We start from the raw sequence: 20,046 nt of genomic DNA, 5'->3' as shown, positions 1-20,046 counted from the left end.
TGCTAATAAAGTAATGTGTTCAGTTTTTTAAAAAACTACAAACTACATAGCATTTTTTTTATAAAGTTCAAAAGCATACGAGAGAAAACAGTAAATTGTTTAGGGATGCACATGAGGAAAACTGTGTTTAAAGAGAAAAGGGAAAATGGAAGGAAGTCCAAAAAAAAAGAGGGGATATACATAGAGCTGATTCACTTTGCTGTACAGTAGAAAATAACACAACATTCTGAAGCAATTATACAATAAAAAACAATTTTTTTTAAAAAAGGAAAGGAATAGTGGACATAAAACTGAGGATGTGAGCTCTACTGAGGGATCTAATCAGTAAAAACACACAGGTAGTTTTGCTAGTATTGGTCACCCAGTAGTTCTTCTCATGTTTCAGGCCTATGTAATTGGACAGAAGTATTCCTTGCTCTTCAGATGGGTTTTTGGTGCCTGAATTTGGTAGGAAACAAAGAGTCCAGATAATGAGGAATTTGTCTAAAAATTAACAGAATGGTTTGGCTACTGTGTCTGGATCACAAGAAATCTCTATATTCCTTTTCATGTGGCAAATATAACGTCATTTTTGGCCTATGAACTTAATGTGGATCAGGAATATCATTTCTGAAAGGGTGCATTTTATCCTGCAAACATGTCTTGCAGTCTCTACAGGCTGCCAGGCACCAGGGTTAGTTCAGTAACTAAATCGCGCGAGGTTTCTACCCTCCAAAAACTTGCCAATAGAAATATAAAGCAAACCACATGTGCAATTTTACATTTTCTGGGACCCACATCAACAACAAGTAAAAATTAAAGCCCAAATTAATTTTAAATTATATTTCATTTAACTATATATTCAATATTATTATTTCAGCTTGGAATCTCTATAAAAAATTATTAAAGCAATATTTCACATTCTTTTCTTCATAACTAAGTGTTCACAGTCTAGTGTGTATTTTACACATACAGCATATCTTAATTTGGACTAATCACATTTCAAGTATTCAAGAACCACATGGCCAGTGGCTATTCCTCTGGGTAGCATAGCACCAGTAGGTGAATAAGTAAACTCAACACTCAGGATGCGATAAGTAAGTTCTTTATATTTTTTTTAAAAAATAGACCATCTTATCATCAGAAGCTGTATTCGTAATCCTTGAACTCTAGGTGTTACCAGTTCCTTGCTCCTCTGGGAGCTTCACGGACCATGACAAGGAGCGCTCCGTAGCTTGTTAAGAAAGCCCTCCATCTTCCACCCCTGTCCGAGGACCTGCCTACGCCTGCATAAGTCTGCCCTGGGATCCCTTACACGTGTTTGTTCATGCCAGCTTGCCTTCTGCTCAGCTGACTGCTTCTCCACATCCATCAGCAGAGGCAGAACCTTCCCATGTGCCATTTGAAAATCCTATCTCGTACTTTATGCCACAAAAGTAACCCTGTAAACAAAACAGTCCCATAGACTTTACATTTCCCCTGCTGAGATGTCAGTTGGAAACTGCTGTATGTTTGCTTCAGCTGTTCTTTATGCCTGTCAGAATGCTTATCTTCTTATCAAAACGTTGACTGAGCATAGTTCTTATTATGAGTCAGATTAATAAAATTAAGGGCTTCCCTTGTGGTTCAGACAGTAAGGAATCCACCTGCAATCCAGGAGACCCAGGTTCGATCCCTGGGTTTTTCAGTTTCAAAGTGTGCAGGCAGTTTTATCTATTGGTCGCTAAAAATCTGTAATTAGATTGCAACGCATTAGGTAAAATAATGAAATACTATAATTAAATACTTGGAAACGTAAACAGAATAATCTATGAATTTAGTTATTGTTCATTACTGCCGAATTTGGTCTGAAATAGTCTGTTTTGAAACAAAATGCACTTCCAAAATAGCTTATGAGATCATACAAAATATTTTGTTTGTATAAATTTTTTATTCTTTTCTAATAAAATTATTCACAGTTCTAGTCCCCTCTATAGTCCTAACTTTTCTAGTTAGGTTTTTTCTTATCCCTCAACATTTATCGACATTAGAAAGAATGCCAATTTAGACAGTTTATTTACATCTATTCTTGAAGTATCTGGGTGTTTAAAGCCACTGGCAGCGATAAATCTGCTTGCAAAAATATCATTGTGTAAAATGAAATGGGTACTCAACTTGCCACTTTTTAAATCTAGATTATTTGACAATCAACAATGAAGTGGTCAAAATTATGTACTAATGGGAGACATAAAATATATCAAACTCACATGAAAAACTAAATCAGCATGCTCTGTTTCAAATCCAGAGTTATGCAATTTGTGGTTGATTAGCCCTAAACTTCACTTGGCTTTGAATTTAAAGCCTCTTTGAAAGATAGCTAACACTGATCAAATTCTTTACACATTGGAAAGGAAGTCAGTCCTAAACTTTACTGGAAATCTCATTCTTAAGTTATTTTTCTTTTAGCAGTTTATGGAAATGTATTTTGCATATAATTCAACTATCTTGGAAATGAATTGGCCTTTTAAATCAATTCCCAGATACCCAACTTTTGCCAGCTAAAACAAGTTCTGCAGATGTTAAATGGCTCATGTCAATACTGTGAGTGAATAGACAGAATGCACGTCATTGAATGTCTCTGGTGAGGACAACTGCCCGTCTCGAATCTCCCCTTTCAGGTTTTGTGCTGGTGGGGCGTGGGAGCAGAGGACTCACTGACTGTTTGTAAGCTGCTGTTTAACATGCAGAAATGCTCCATCAGGGAAATGCCTGTGAAGCTTTAACTGCCACGCCTCTCCTGGGACGTGAAAGTCAGAAAATAATACCAGGACAGGCAGCTCTGAAGTTTCTTTGCTAATAAAGAAATAGGATGGAATACTGTGGGATTTATAGATTATCTCTAAAAACTGCTTTTCCCGTTGCTGAACTGCCAGGAATGTCTAGCTACTGCACTGCCATAAATTATGGCCAAACAAATAAAAACAGATTTGGCAGGTGGCGGTATAAAGCGCTTGCTTGTGCTGGCCACTCGGCAGCGACTCTAGGTGTTCATTGGAATGACTGGCACTCGCTAAAGAGATTTTAGTTTCTCTGAAACGTCTGACTCCTTGCTAGCAAAATAAGACCTTTTCTCTCAAACAATTGGTCACATCCAGGTTTTCCGGTAAGATCCCAAGGCAGTGTAGTGTTTCTGATTTCCAGAAGCTTTGATTAAAGTCAATGAGGTGATACTTTCCCACCAAGTTGTGCTGAGGTATGGATTTCCTGTGAATTTAAATAATTTAGATACCTCCCCAGAGGGACTCATGTTTTCTTTCTGCATCCATGGTTTTGTTGAGTCAAGGGAGGGACTTTTATGTGTTTATAGTAATTTAGGTGTTGTTTTATTTAGTATGGGATGCATTTCTAACGTATCTTTGAACTGCAAATCTCAGACTAACTTGAAATCAGCCTTCTGGTAGACGTCTTCACTGTTAAAAATCTCTCTTTCCTTTAAAATATGTAAACTTCAGTGCCAAAATATTTATATGAAGATGTGGGTACTATAGTCATTTCTCCTTTAAAAAGAAATTAAAATATTAACTTTTTAAAGCACAGGAAGAGAATTTTTAGAAACATGTTCACATACCTTTCAGTAGGAAAAATAAAAAGGCAAAAGTGCTTTGATAGCTTTCAACTTAAAAATGTCTGCATTGTTCTCATAAAGCAGTTAGATACGTAGTGAATTTTAAAATAAACTTGGACTGCGAGTGTGTTAGCTTATTTGCAAGTTATTTTGAATTGGAAGCTGGATATAAATATCCATTGACTTAGATTCCTAAATTTCAAATTTAGATTCCTCAATTTCAAGCTCCTTGTGGTGTTTTAATCACCAAATTTACATACAAAGAAGCCAGGAGACCGTTCACATTTACAAGTGTTTATTCACACACAAATTTATTAACATAAATGTCCCCTATTATACAGTATTGATGTTTGCAAATGCGTTTATAACTAACCTTTGAGCCAAATCATGTCCATTAAAGGAATTTGCTAAGTATGCAGCTTCAGCTTTCTTCAGACCAGCGAAGATTAGGCTGCATCTTTATAGACTATTCAGGCCACAGCTGAAAGTTCATGTTTAAAAATTCCTTATATTACCATCATAGCATAAGAAATCTGAATGAGCTTCACAGTCACCTACAGGGAAAACATTACCGTCACCCAGAGTATCACAAATATGTATTTACATAATCCACATCTCAAAAAGGCCAAAATGTGAAAACACAATAGATCACGTTGAAGTCTGTCCTGTCAATTTATGTCTACTTAACGCTTTCCAAAAAAAAAAAGTTTTAAGTCTGCAGCACCACCCCAAGTCTCCAAGGAATAAATTTAACTTCCCTTGAAGATGCTAAGTGCTTTTGCAAGTAGCAATGAATGATCTGGCTTCTAGGTGAGAGCACAAGTTCAAATCCTTTCTGTAAATATATGTGGCAAGCAAGTGAGAATTTCAGATTTGCCTCCCATATCTGTGCTTTTGTTCTTGTTGTCGTTAATGCGTGTTACAACCCTAACACAATCTGGACTTATTTTTCATGTGCTATTGCGACTTTGTTCTCTTTTCCATCTCATGAAGCTGACATTGGTTTTTATATATGCTCAGTCATTCCTTTCCACTATGAAAAGGAAAAAGATCAGTGTGGGTACAGAAACTGTTCATAGTGAGGCCAGCCTGGGTACATATTGATAAATGGTGAATTTGTAGCAATTCATGCTTCCATAATGAGGTTAAATGAAACGTGAAGTGTAGCAAAGTCCGTGCAACTCCAGTTCAAAAATTCACTTAACCAGCACGTCCAGACTGCTGTTCCCTAACAGGTTTTTGGTTGTTGTTGTGATAGTTTGGCTTTGTGTTTGCGTTTATGTCATGTTGGGTCAGACATTTTTCTCTTCCAGATCAATGTGATTTTTAATTACATTTTAGTCCTGCTTTTTTAAAAATGACATAGGGATTATTGATTTATTAACATTCACTTAAATTTTCCATTTGTCTTAAATATGCTGGAGAAAGTTTCTTTTTATTGACCTTTAATTTTGTAGGCAAAGTTCAGTTTTCTGCTTTTAAGAAACTGCAAAATATATAAGAACATGTCACTCTATTAGTTAAAGATTGGGGTTTTTGTGTGTGTGTGTGTAAAGATTTGTTTTTAATCAAAGTATAAATTTAAGTTACAAAATATTTTTAATATTATAAATTCAAATTTTGCATTCTGATGGCTGTAATTATCAAGAACTGTTTTTTAAAAAGGTTAAATACTCTGACACATTAATTCTTCATCTAAGAATTCATTCTAAAAGGAAAAAGAAAAAAGAACAGGAGGAAATTTTGGGAGATGATGAGATATGTCTGTTACCTTGGTTAGGTGATGGTTTCACGCATATGTCCAAATTCACCAAATTGTATACATTAAATGTGTGTCATTTTTGTATGTCAATATTACCTCAGTTAAGCTATGTTTTATTCAAAGTAATTCATCCTAAGAAATTGATGAATTTAGGTTTTCTGAAAGAATATTCAGTTCTGAATTATGTGTAGTAGGAAAAACCAGAAGCAAGCTAAATATCCAAAATAGTAGGGGATATATATCCATTTCTGTTAACATCATTTTAAAGGGTATGTAACAAGTTAAGAAAATATGTATAATATAATGTTAAGAAGAAAAGGAACAGGACACGATGCTACATATAGGTTTCCAGTAAGATAAATCTTTGAATGTATATAAATGAGCTACATGAATATAACCACAGCAGAAGACAATAAATGGTGATGGTATTAGTATAAGAAATTATTTTATTTTCTAAATAAACAAAATTTTTAATTATGATTAAAAAAATCTTTAAATAAATACCAGAAGATAGATATTTTAAAGGGGAATTAAAGGTCTAAAATTTTAATGGCATAAAATATATTCTCTAAAGTGTCTTTTAGGAAACAAGATTATACCTAATTTTTTTTAAATCTATGATTGCATATTGGTATGGTTCTTTTTTGATTCAACAAGTGGAACCAATCCTGACCTAAATAGCAAAGACCTTATGAAAGAATCCCTTCAAATTAAAAAGTAAAGCAAAGAAACGCCATTTTCAAGAGAATCATGAAAATACCATGTCAGTGAAGCTCTTATGCACTGGTTGAGTAACAACAGATTTTAAACATTGAATTTATGGTTTCAGCATTCTAATTTGGGAGGGTTGGACTGTTTTCTTCCTAGATCTGGTTTGCCTTCGTGAATGGCTTTTCTGGACAGATCCTCTTTGAGAGATGGTGCATAGGTCTTTATAATGTGGTAAGTTTAGGCCTCTTAATTATTCCTGTTCTATTGAATACTTTGAGATAGAAGTTCACCCTGCGTTTGGCTACCTGGTATGATGACTAGTTTGTGCGCTTTAGATGTTTACAGCAATGCCACCCTTAACTCTGGGAATATTTGAGAGATCATGCAGAAAGGAGAATATGTTGAAGTATCCTGAATTATACAAAACATCTCAGAACGCCCTGGACTTCAACACCAAGGTAGGAACCAGTGCCTGGCAGGACTTGCTTCACCGCTCAGTTGCTTGGGGCATCGGTCTTCTGAAGCCAGGGAACCTCCGGGGTCCTGAGCGTGGCAGGCCAGGCTTGCTTAAAGCTCTGATGTGACCTGGGAAGGTGTTTGGTTTTGCTGTGAACTTAAACTGTAACCACAGTTCACTGGAGGTTGGCAGAAAGCAGTCAGGTGGGCCTGGCAGTCTGAGCGGGTGGCCCTCTGACTTTTTTTTGCAGTTTTGTGGGGAAATGCTCACTCTCCTCAGAGGTCAGTCATCCGGGACAGACACGGGCTGTCTTTACACACACAAGTGGTGAGGGATGACAGATTGGTCTTTACTCGTTTTCTGTTTTATGAAATAACTTTGTCTTCATTGGAATACTAGATTGTATTAAGCATTAAAAATATTGTCTCTGGTAGATAACTCATTTACCAATAGTAATCATTGTTTACAATCATTATTAAGCCATAAAACTTAATATAAGATAAAATATCCAACATTCTATCTAAAATAATATTCCGGGTTTATAGCCTATATAGCAAGCCATGGGCTTTTGTCATCTGTGTGATCCACGGTATTTCTTCATCGCAGGAACAAAAATATCTATTTCCTTCGTAGTTCACTTTCCTGCAATTATGTATTCTAAAGTGTTTCCACTAGTGTTTGTTAGTAATTCAGGTTTCTATCCAGTGTACCTGAGGAGTTTTGTTGTTGTTTTTTTGTTTTTTTTAAGTTTTGTAACAGTCAAGGTAGATGTAATTTTAAAACTATAATAAAAGTATCAAATACACCTTAACAGAATTTTTTCTCATTTAATATAGTACATGTTGGTTATGTTATGCATGTTATGTTACCAATAATTACATGTAACCTTGATTTGGTGTTTTGAATTTAGGAAATTAATGTAGAATATTTTGAATTTTATTATTTCATAAAACTGTCAAATGACATTTGTCCTCAGTATACCAGGGGAATAGAGTGAGACAGGTGTGTCAGCGCCTCTAACCTCACACAGTAAATGATGGTGTTAAGTTTATTGCCAGGATGTCATTCATCTTCTGAGACAGGGTATTCATGAACGCACTGTGCATACATGTCCCGGTGTGCAAATGCGTACAACTTGAGGGATGATATAACTGAATTTGGTTAAATTAAAAAAAAAAAAAAACTACAAGGTTTTTTGTAGAGGGGAGAACAAGTGGGTTTTTATAGAACCCACTGGGTCTATAAAGTATTTTAGTGGTCATTTAAAACTGTTGCTATTTATAATATGCAATGTCTATGCTTTAATTTCTTAATGTCTTATTTTTTGCTTTTTTAAAAATTTACCTTTGGTGTCCAATTTGTATTAAATTCCACTGCCTTGCTAAAAGGTTTTCATTACCTATGGTGAGTATTTTCAAGTGACAGAAAGCCACAATCGGGGCAGATACAATGGACCATGAGCTCTTGTTTCCTTGAAAATGTAATCTGAGAGCTAGGAAGGTTCCAGGCTTTCTGGCAGGCTAACAATAACTCTCACCAGCCCAGAGTGACATCAAACTCAGCCACATGTCCCCATCTCCCACTGCTGAGGCTCCATGGTGTCTCTTGAGAGTTAGCTTCCCAGCCACTGCCTTGACCTTACTCCTGTTGCTTATAAACTGATCCTCACAGGATTACCCAAAACCATTCCTAGAAAGTCACATCCTTTTGTACCCTTTGTATATGGCAACTTGGAAGGTTTTGTGGCCAGTGAGAAAGAGTAACTGGTCATATATAGTTTTAACATGAGAACAGCCTTCCTTGTATTTTTTGCTGTTCTTGTATACAAAGTATCTCATACTCTGCAAAGCCCTGGCATTTAGAAAAGTCACCATATCAATCCAAAGAGAGTATACAACTTCTGTATTCATTTAAATATTTATAGATACACAAGCTGCCAGTAATTTTTATAGGGTTTATGGGTTTTTTTCTAATGATTTCAGTGAAAATTGTTTGAATAAATCCCATATAAACATTTTAAAATTCAGGAACAAATGGTTACAGAATGCACGGTTGTGTACACAGCAGTTGCTCCAGGTCCCCAGTGTAGGAGCATTGTTGCCCTGAATGACGACGATTACGTTTGTTATGGTAAAAAGGGTCGGAGGTGCTGAGGTCCTGACAGGGGTCAAAGGATTAACATGTGACAATAAGTATCGGTCAGGAAAATGGAAAAGTAGAACTAATTTTTCTTGCACCCACCTGTGCTTTCTGTCAAATAAAAACTTGCGGTAATGACATAGTGAGGAGAAGAGACAAAGGTTAATGAGTAACATAAGTTCAGATGTGTAATGTATTGGAGCGTAAATTGGATCATACAATCCAGTGTGGCTGAGTGAGCTAACAAAAGAGGCTGAGATCACAGTGGAAAATTTTGGGAGGCAGGCAACTTAATTTCTGTTGTTTGAACAGCTTAAAACTATTTTAATACATGCCAGTTTTATTTAGCATACGTTTTGTTTGCAAAAAGCACTTCTGAATGACAAAACTGCAACCCTTCAAAGGGCCGTTAAGAGTTCTAAACAGTTTTTCTATAACTTAATCTTTTACATCCATGTTACAAAGAAAAGACCAGTGATGCTTGCTTTCTTGTTAATAAAATACAATAGATGAGAAAGCAATTACTATTAATGATATTATAATTGTATGAAGTTTGATGTTGACAGGTGTTTTTTTTTAAATTGTGAAAGTCTTTTATAACTTCAGTCCTGGTAAAAAGGCTTTGCTTTGAGGAACTATGCAGTGTAAATGTTACACTTGTTATTTTTAGTGTTGTGCCTGTGGATGTGTGGGTGTGTGTGGAAAAAGAGAATGCACTATATCCTTACCATTTAAAAGTTTGCACTTTTATTGCACATGGAAAAGAAAAAGTAGGGATCTCACCAAATTACAATTTTCAAAAATTAAATTAAAATTTTCAAAAGTCTATTCATCTGGAATTATGAAAATAGTCCCACTTGAAGAATTTCATGATTTAACAGTAGTTTTAAATTTTATTTTCTTCTTCAGGCAGAAATTTAAACTTTTAATCCTTGGTTTTTAGAAAGTAGAAAAAATTTCAGTGAAGCTGAAAAAACATTTAGAGAAACATAAAAATAAATAAATGACCCATGAAGGTCTAAGAGGCAGAAAGTGTCTGTCAGTTCTATTAATTCACAGTGGTGGCCCGACAGAAACACGGTTTGTGAATCTAGCTCACAGATAAAAAGAAAGGTCAGAGTTCACAGAGCTAGTTTATCGCAAATGGTTCTCATGGATTTTTGTTCTCCCTCAGGTTTTCTGGGTTCATTGTTTAAATGGCCTCTTCCACTCAGTTATTCTGTTTTGGTTTCCACTAAAAGCCCTTCAATATGGTAAGTAGGAAGGATATGAATGCTAAGAGGTGACTTTTACTTTTTTAGAAAAATAATTCATTGTCAATATATGTTAAAAATGATAGCGATGTTTCATTTTATGATATGTTTTCCTTAGCGTAAAATACATGCATCTAAAAGTTGTACACACTTTAAAGATTTTTACTATTCCTTTGGGAGCAAAGTGATTTAATATATGCAAAGCCTTTCTTCTCTACTTCTCATGGTTTTCAAACTTGCAGGGAGTGAAATTTTAGGCTTTTTTTTCCCCTCTGTTGATGTATGGTTAGAAGACAATAGTACTGATATTTTATGTAGTCTATTTATTGTACCTGTGAGACTTGAATCAGCTCTTTATACTGAACCTAATCAGACATGCTCGTATTTTCAAGTACTTGAGCTGCAGCTTTAAATGAGATTTTCAGTATGTTTTTATGTTCGTCTTGGAGTGTAAGCTTTCATCTCTGCTTGTTTTGAGGGGGCGATGTTATTGTGTCAGTTTTGAGAGATGGGATCATGGTGAATTTCCTATACACATAAAAATGATTAAGTAGTCACTTTAGAGAAGAGGTCCCTGGATGCTTAGGCTGGTGTTGCTCTGTCCGGAGCAGACCTTGCCCTGGGAACCTGAGGAAGGTGGCTGAACATTCAGCTCACAGACGTACCTCAGACATGACCCACATGCCACCCGAGGTCTGCACATCCGTCAGAGGTACCAGCTGTCCTTGCAGCCTGAGTTAGCCCTGGCCCATAAGATGCAGGGCCGGTTCTCCTTTCCCACCGACAGCCTCCTCTCCAAGCTGCCAGAGGCATCCTCATAAAACATCAGTCAGACCAGGTGCCTCCCTCCCCAGAACCCCACCGACGCAATCACGTTTAGAACCAAATCCACGGCCCCAGGCTTGGCCAACCCCGCCTGACTCTCCTTCCGCCCACCAGGGCCACCCCAGCCAGCTCCCGCTCTCACCGCGCTCCAGCCCACGGGCCGTTCACCCGCTCTGCCCGTCTTCACCAGGGGTCCCGGCTGCCCTGTCCTCCCACCCCACTCCCGATCGCCCTGCGTCCAAGACCCTGCAACCCCGACCCTGTCTCCCCATGCTCTTGGATCTTCTTGGTGCTTGCCTAGTGGGTGTGATATATCTGCTTTTTTTTTTAAATTACCATTCCCCTCTGTTAGAACCAAAGCTCCAGAAGGGCAGGGCACTGTCTGTCAAGTTCGCTGTTTTCGTGATGCCCCATCAGAGCCTCGCTCTCTGTAGGCCCCCCATGCATCACAGATGCCTTCATGAGAACCTGTGGCGTGAGCGGGGGAGTGCGTATCACGGAGAAGACAGTAGCTTCGTGTGCTGGTTGGAGAGTTTCATCTCCTTCCTACTTTCATTGCTCCGCCAGTACAAAGTGAATCGATTCTCATTACCAGACCCTGGAAATAGCTGTGGTAAGATCTAATTAAATATAAAATATTGACCCAGTGGGCCAGGAGAATCATAATAGCATTTTTTAGATAAAATTTTACACACCATAAAATTCACTCTTTTTATCCTAGACGACTCAGTGGTTTCTAGTGTAATCACAGAACTGTGCCAATGTCCCCACTCTCTGATGCCAGAACATTTTCATCACCCCTTATGCAGGAGCAGTCACTCCTCATTTTTCCATCCCTCTCCCCCAGCCCCTGGCAGCCACTGATTTTTGTCTCTGTGGATTTGCCTGTTCTGGGCATTTCATAAAAATAGAATCATGATACAAGAATTTAACTGATCCTTATTGTGGCATAAATCAGGACTGACTTCATTCCTTTTTATGGGTGAATAATATTTCACTGTATGGATAGACCACATTTTGTTTATTCATTCACTCACTGATGGACATTTGGATTGCTTCTGCTTTGGGAGGCCATGGGGTGTTGAAATCCAGGGTACAATATAAGACTTAAGTAAGTTTTCTAGGTAGTTTATTTTCCTAATGCAAAATCAATGTAGGCATGAAAAACTAGGAATGTCCATCATTGAAGCTATTTTAGTACTCTAAATTAAAAAGAAAATTTTTAAAGTAGCACAAAGCAGACAGCATCCCAAACACCTTGCCAATTCAAAACACTTTAGGAAGGAGAGGCTTGAAAGGAGCCCCAACTAACTCCAGCCCAGGATTCGCTCTGCATTTGTCTGGGGAGCTGCCAGGCCCTCCAGCCTCAGCAGAAGCAATTCACAAGGGGTGCTGCCTGGGGACCCCAAATCTAGCCAAGTCCAGAGAACGTGTGCTTCCTCTTTTCAAGAGATAAATGACATAGAGCATAAATTATGCTTCAACATTCTACTTTTTTTTGCCCTTTTTTTGTTTTTAAATAAGAAGTTTTTGTTTTCTTTAGCTTTTGAAAGGATGAGATACAGAAGAGATAGAAATAGTTGTATAATATATGGCTAAACATTCATTCACTTGCTTCAGTGTTTCTCAAAAGTATGGTCTATAGACACCTGAGAATACTCAAGACCTTTTGAGGTCCATGAATGAGGTCAAAATTTCATAGTTTCAAATTTTTTATATTATCGAGACATTACTTGTCTTTTTCGTGCGGTACCTTGACACAAACACTGGAACAACTGTACTGGAAATCATTATATTCTTCACTACCACGCACCCACATTAAAAAAAAAAAAAATGTTTCCCTTAAGAATACCCTTGAAGACGCTGTAAACCTAATACTTTTATTGCATCCTGAAACTTGATACACATCTTAACTAATATTCTGCGTGACAAAATGGGAAGTATGCATAAAGTACTTCAGCCACAGGTCAGCAAGCAGCGGCTTTATCCACTATAGTGTCTGAGGGGTTGTTGGAGTTATCAGCTGAACCAGCTACATCCATGAGGTCACAGAATTGTGCATAAGTAAAAGATCCATTCAGAATGAATTTTTCCAATGAATTTTTTTTTACGGTTGTGTGTTAAGTCGCCTTAGTCATGTCTGACTCTTTGTGACCCTATGGACTGTAGGCCACCAGGCTTCTCTGTCCATGGGATTCTTCAGGCAAGAGTACGGGAGTGGGTTGCCATGCCCTCCTCCAGGGGATGTTAGGAGTATTTTTTATTGTAACATGGGTTTAGAGCATTATGTAAGTTTTGTGTGTGCAACAGTGTATCTCTACTAGCTCTACAATGTGCTCAGCGTGTTCACCAGCAGAACAGTTTCAGAGTCCACTGCAACTAACCTTTAGGAAACTATCTCCACGTCTTTAAGAAATGACTTGAGTTTTTAAGTAGTATCAAGGAATAGTCACAGTTACTAGAAAAGGCTATCAAATACTTCTCTCCTTTATAACTCCATCTCTCTGTGCAATTGGGTTTCCCTCATATGTGAGGACTTCCCTGGTGGCTCAGATGGTAAAGTGTCTGCCTACAATGCGGAAGACCCGGGTTCAATCCCTGGGAAGGGAAGATCCCCTGGAGAAGGAAATGGCACCCCACTCTAGTACTCTTGCCTGGAAAATTCCATGGATGGAGGAGCCTGGTAGGCTACAGTCTATGGGGTCTCAAAGAGTCAGACCCAACTGAGTGACTTCACTTTCACTTTCATGTCAACCAAAACAATATGAGAATCCAGTTCTATTAAGCCCAAAATTGTAAAAATGTAATAAGAAATTATAAAAATGTAAAACAATGAGTTTTCTCACTAATTTTTCTTGGCAGAGTAGTTATCAAATATATATAATATTTGCTTATATTATATATATTCAGTTTATTATCATGTTTAGATAAATCAGTGCATGTTTTTAAAATGTGTGTCTTAATTTTTAATTTGGTAAGTATTAATTGATATAAAACCACATAAGCAAAAGCTTTGGGGGATTCTTAATCATTTTTAAGAGTTTTAGTCCAAAGCATATTAGCACAAAATATTAGCACAAGTAATCTACCTAAATCATCCAAATACCAAACTGGATAAACCCAACAACAGGCTTTTAACTTTTTTCCTGATTCTATTTGAAATTTATCTACAACTTTCTTATGACAAACCAGCAATGACTATAAGATTTATTGGACCCAATGACAACTATTTTTTATAGCTTTTTTGTATTGATTAAGGAACCTAACCAATAGGCCACATAGCAGAAGCATGGAAGTCCAGGATATCTAGTCAAACCTACGGTTTTTTCCAGTAGTCACGTATGGATGTGAGAGTTGGACTGTAAAGAAAGCTGAGCGCCAAAGAATTGATGCTTTTGAACTGTGGTATTGGAGAAGACTCTTGAGAGTCCCCTGGACTGCAGGGAGATCAAACCAGTCCATCCTAAAGGAAATCAGTCCTAAATATTCATTGGAAGGACTGATGCTAAAGCTGAAACTCCAATACTTTGGCTGCCTGATGTGAAGAACTGACTCGTTGGAAAAGACCCTAATGCTGGGAAAGATTGAAGGCGGAAGAAGAAGGGGACGACAGAGGATGAGATAGTTGGATGGCATCACCAACTCAATGGACAGGAGTTTGAGTAAACTCTGGGAGTTGGTGATGGACAGGGAGGCCTGGCATGCTGCAGTTCATGGGGTCGCAAAGAGTAGGACAGGACGGAGCAACTAAACTGAACTGACCTGAAGATACTTTCAGTTATTTTGTAGACCTGAGTTTACTAATATGATTCTATAGAAGTTCGCAGATTTGTTGCAGGCATTTAGGTTTGCCCACAACAAACCCACAAGACATGTTAGCACGTCAGATCCTATGTCCTCAATCATGGAATACCCCATAGCGAAAGGTAGTCTCATAGGTCTCTGGACTGTGCATTAAGCAGTCTTTCTGGCTACTTTGATCTGAAAAATGTGGAGAAGCGGTAGGTCACACAATTACACATGGCTGGGTGCCTTATATTTAGCTCATTTTAACCTCAAAGTCCCTCTAGGGTAGGTAGTTTCGCTCAGTCTTTTAAGTGAAGAAACTGAATTCTGTGGAGATTGATTGTAGACAACCCAAGATGACACAGCTGGTCACAAAACCTCGCCGGTCTGTATCTCCAGAGCTCACCCGGCCCATCTCTTTTTCTTCCTACCAGCACCACACTCCCCATCTCTCATAATTTATCTAACGTACTTTGTCCTTATACGTTAGGCTTTGAATACACATTATCAAATATGTGCGTAAATAGAGTACTGTATGACACATATCTTGGGTTTTAAATTTTTCGGTGTTACCAAATGATTAAATATTGTGGTTTGTTCATTTTCATTTGATTTTTTGTAACCAGCAATAGTGATTTTTGATAGTTAGTACTGTTCCCTTCATCTGAAGCCATGTTTGTTAGTCCTTGCTGGAATAACAAAACACTTTTAGACGTACCCCTAAATTCAGCCAGACATAACCCTCAAAGAGCCTTATGCCTGGGATTACACTGGGGCTCCCCAGACCTCTGTCAGTTGCTTTTTTGAATCCCTTTTCGTCCAATGACAACAAGTTTATTGAAAGATAATAAGAAATCTCCCTAAAACTCTCTCCTATTGTTAACAGAGTTCTTTATTAGGGGTTCAGAATGCCTTCTCCTGTCTCACTGCCCATAGCACTAAGCTCTACTTGTAATGATTTTTTTTTCAGTCTCACGAACCCTGAGAATTGGTTAACAAGTCTAGTTTCCTTCTTCACGTTGGCTGTTGGAAATTAGATTTTCTATTTTTTTGGAAATTAGATTTTCATCTGTGACCCATGTTAGGCAACTTTATGATACTTCATACCATGTTTTGTTCCATTTGCCTCATTTTTGGCTCCATTGTGTGACCCCTGGTTCCCCTCTTTTGTTCAACACTCCTAGATTGATTAATGTTTGAATGGATTCTGAATTTATTTCCTTTCCCAACAAACCTCTCTTCTTTTCATGTAGGCACTGTATTTGAAAATGGGAAGACGTCTGATTATCTGCTGTTGGGAAACTTTGTTTACACAGTGAGTGGGGGACATTTGCCTCGTTTGCATATGAAATTGAATTACTTCATAGAGCTCATTTTATTTTCAAATTTAAATGTGTGCATTTCTGTATTTAAGGGTTGTTCGCACATCCCTTTAAAAATGAGATGAGATGTTTTGACTGCTAAGAGATTATTTTATATTAGGTTATAAAGATGTCATTTAGGTTCACTGTATAGGTCTTTGGTTGTTCTTATTTTCAGTATTCCTTCTTCACTCTTATTGCCTCACTTTCCCTTTTTGTCTCCCTTGTCCCTTTTTCCTCAGGTTTATTTTATTGCCCTTGTTCATACTTCCTTGCTTTCCTAAACTCATGGCAAATACTACCATACTATACTTGGGTGTTTAACCAGTAATTAATCTAGAGTCGCATTAAAAATAAAATGCAAAAAAAATTAAAAATCTCCATTTTTTCGAGATATTTAAGCCACGCAAGACATGGACTCCACTGCATGAAATCCCTGTGTAAACGCTTGTGAGGGATGCATAGATGAGTGTGAGCCCCACCCTGCCATTCAAGAGCCAAAAAAATGTTTTAAAACCGTTTTTTCATCTAAAGTCAAAAGCTTCACAGGGGTACTAATGCAGAAGGTCACACAGTCAGTCTCCAAAAGATGCTCCCTCCAACCTTCACCTCTGAATTCTCCAGCCAGTGTCCTTCTCTCTCCTGTGTCCCCCTCCAAGGCTTCACAGGTGGGGACTCTATGCTGTCCTGAATATTAAGCGGCCATTGATACGGCTGATTCAGTTGGTGGAAAACTATAATGTGATGTTTAAATAACTGATTAATAGGAAGTTAAGACTACTGAGTAACAGAGAGGTAAAGGTTTTGGCAAATCCAGGCTCTCCTTTCCATTGACATCAACCCACTCAAGTAGTAAAAGAAAAAAAAAAAGGGAAAAACACATTTGGGAGCCTAGTGGTTTGTTCTCATACAACAAGTGCAAAACAAACAATACTTGATGGACTAAGTTTAGATATAAACCAGTAGATGTCATTGGATGTCTCTGAGAGACATTTTAAAGTATCCAAGTCTTAATAGGGAGGATTTCCTTCATTTTGTGTCAAAATCTCTTATTTTGGAATCTTTTATGTAGTCTAAGTATTTAAATTTTAGTAAAGGTCTTATTTCTACAGCTTTTTATCCTGAATTTCTATTAGCTATCCTGCTGAGAAAGCCCAAGTGCTTCGCTTTATCCTGACGTTATGACCCAGCGGGCAGCATCTAATACTGTGTATAAACCCTACAGTAAGCAAAAGTAGGACTGTGCGCTTAAGCACTCCCAGTCACCAGTGCTAGGCAAGCACCACCGTCCATCCCGGCAAGCTGTTGGCGGTGCCCCGACCTCCCGCGTCTACAAGCAGGATCGTGTGTTGTTTTATCACAAATAGATAATCATAGATAATGCGGCACTGCCAAGCACCATTCTTGGTGTTTTGCCTATAAAGCGTTAAGTTTTATCAGATCCCAGTTTACAGATGGAGATGAGACAGAGAGCTCATGTAATTGCCTTGTTCCTCGTCGGAACAGCTAATAAACGAGGCATCTTGAGCACACGCGGTCTGACTCCAGGGCAATGTGGTCTGACTCCATTTAAACGTGATGCTATCCTATGGAAAACACAGGGCAGTCCATGAAATCTGGGTCCCCTGCTTTAGAATCAGCAGCATGGGCACTTGTAACAACAGATGTATACAGCATGGAGATGTGACACGCTCCTACGTTCTACTCTGCCGAGTCTCTAATAAGTCAAGTTACAGAATAAGTGTCCAGATTTCTAAATAGCCAGTTATATTACTTTTATAATTCATCTTTAAAATTTAGAAAATGAAGTCTTTTATTACAGATGATGTAAAATAAATTTAAAACAATCTTAGGAACCAAAGATGACTGTAGACCTTAGACGATTCTCCATCACTATTCCTGAATTTTACGAGAAGTAGGCAGGCCCGTGCGCGGAAGGCTTGTGGCTGGACTGTCAGGGATGAGGAGGAGGAGGCAGGGGAGAGAGGCAGGAAGGTAAGGCTGTCCATGGCAGTTCCAGCCGGTCACAGTCGTAATGTTCAGCCATCAACTAAGTCACTCATTTCTTTGCTGGTTGGACGTACAAGTCCAGCTGTGAGTAATCTACCAGCCTGTTTTATGAACTGTCATATTTGTGAAGTAAAATAACGTTTCCCTTCTGTTCTAGTTTGTGGTGATAACTGTGTGCTTGAAAGCTGGATTGGAGACATCATATTGGACCTGGGTAAGAGGATCTTTAGTCACAACCAAGGAATATCACTTTTATTTATGCATTATCATTAATGTTTGTTGTTTCTCATTATAACTTTAAGTGTCCCTTTACGCTAGTTCCACAGGTGGTTCTATGGGGGTTCAGGACTGGAGGGAGGAAAACAGGGGACTCCAGTTTGGAAACACTGAGTAAAAACTTACGGAAGTGTATGTACCACCAGACTTCTCAGAGCCCTTAATATATGGTTGTACATTGTAAATATGCCTGAAAGTGGGAGGCCTTCAAACCTATTGACTAGGAATCTTTTCATGGTAGAGGATGTCACACGACTGCAGAAAACCCATTAAAAGTGATTCTGAAGACCACTTAATATTAGTGAAAGATTTGTCCTCAGACATTTGCAGATCTCCAGCCTGAATAAGAGAAGTTCCATGTTAGATACATTAGTGTTGAAGTATATTCACGTCCAGGTAAAGAGACACAGTAAGCAAAAAGAAAGTTAGATGTTCGAGGAAAAGGTGGGCACAAGAAATTTGGATTTTACAGTCCTTAGCACAGAGATTAGTATTCACACAAGTGTCTCAGCATCTTCCAGTCAGAGCTTACAGACAAAAACTAGGGAGGCTTAAAGATGGTAGCAGATAAAACTGGTGAGAGTGAAAGGTGAGACCCACCAAAGGAGGTGGGAAAGGAGCGTACCACAGGTATATCGTCATAGAAGAGATGTATTTCATGCAAGATCCAGTTAAAATGTGCAAATATTTAGTTAATAATTGCCATAGATAACACTTATGGATACAGTAAAAAAACAAATCAGGAACTGTGTGACATCTTCATCAGTGTGTGAGTCCTCTATGCACCTGCAAGTCTCTGACACAGATTCCCTCCCTCCACAGTTCAGCCACATAGCCATCTGGGGCAGCATCGCTCTCTGGGTGGTGTTTTTTGGAATCTACTCATCTCTGTGGCCTGCCGTTCCGATGGCCCCTGATATGTCAGGAGAGGTAATGTACCCTAATAACAGATAATGTGGCAAGCCATAAAAATTGGCATTCATTCATGAGCCTGAATTGCTTGGCTTGGGTTTATATTAAAACAGTATTCACCAATTTAAAAAGCTATTTTTAAACCCCACAGTTGTGAGTGATAAAAATTGAGAGAATATTTTAAACTTGGACATTTTACTTAAATCTGACTTACCCTTTCATAAGCATTGCTGGGATAATAAAATATGGTTGTCAGGAGCTTGAATCCTGTTAAGACCATCCATACAGAAGATGCCATTTTAAAATTAGACCATCAATCCACACATGCTTTTTGAATAAGAGATTTGGGGAAATGGTGAGTTTATGTCTTGGGACAGTCTGTCATTTCTTCTGTTATCTTTCATTCTAAAGAAAAAGGCTACTGTCCAGTATTAAATGCACTTTTAGAGTTGTCTTAATGACATCAGTTTGGTTTTCATTTTGAAAGAGTTAGGCTCTCTGACATTTTAGCCTTATCACGGTCCACTTTCAATTCCATCTGTCACTTTCTCGTTACACTGGTAGGAATTGAGTTATGAGGTGTTCGTGGGGGAGTGTCATAAGATCTCCTTTCGTGCAGAAGGGATTCCAGCAGTAGGAGAGTGTATTATTTCAATTGCAGGAAATTTGACATAAAATGTATAAAAGAAAATGTGGAAAACATTTCAGGATTTCCTGTGACCTCACAGTAACTTGCAAATCGAGGTAACGTGAGCCCCGTTACAGTACATTGTTTTCCCGCAGTCACAGGAAACCTTTCCAGGGGTTTCCATTATTTGTTTCCCTAAGTACTGCCTGAGTACCTCTCACTTTTGACAGTCTGGTTTATAGATCATTTTCATGAAATTTTATCTGACAGCATCCTGCTTTTTATAAATTAGCAGAATGCAGGCACATTAAAAAAAATTTGTGGCTAAATTTATTAGAGAGAG

The 20,046-nt window shown here is 38.1% G+C and overlaps 1 protein-coding gene across 5 annotated transcripts in view; it reads left to right on the top strand.

The window, feature by feature from the left end:
• Window positions 1–20,046, top strand: part of ATP8A1 (ATPase phospholipid transporting 8A1) — a 226,199-nt gene that overhangs the window by 174,228 nt on the left and 31,925 nt on the right. For all 5 annotated transcript variants that reach the window (XM_061164668.1, XM_061164664.1, XM_061164663.1 and 2 more), the window contains 6 exons: window positions 6,213–6,287; window positions 6,392–6,514; window positions 9,827–9,905; window positions 15,770–15,831; window positions 18,045–18,101; window positions 18,986–19,093. In XM_061164668.1, coding sequence (XP_061020651.1) covers window positions 6,213–6,287; window positions 6,392–6,514; window positions 9,827–9,905; window positions 15,770–15,831; window positions 18,045–18,101; window positions 18,986–19,093 — 504 coding nt within the window. The remainder of the gene's footprint in view (window positions 1–6,212; window positions 6,288–6,391; window positions 6,515–9,826; window positions 9,906–15,769; window positions 15,832–18,044; window positions 18,102–18,985; window positions 19,094–20,046) is intronic.

This window comes from Dama dama, chromosome 17 (assembly GCF_033118175.1).
Source record: "Dama dama isolate Ldn47 chromosome 17, ASM3311817v1, whole genome shotgun sequence".
Lineage (NCBI taxonomy): Eukaryota > Metazoa > Chordata > Mammalia > Artiodactyla > Cervidae > Dama > Dama dama.
Note: the sequence above shows the minus strand (reverse complement) of the source record. Positions and strands in the feature narration are given on the sequence as shown.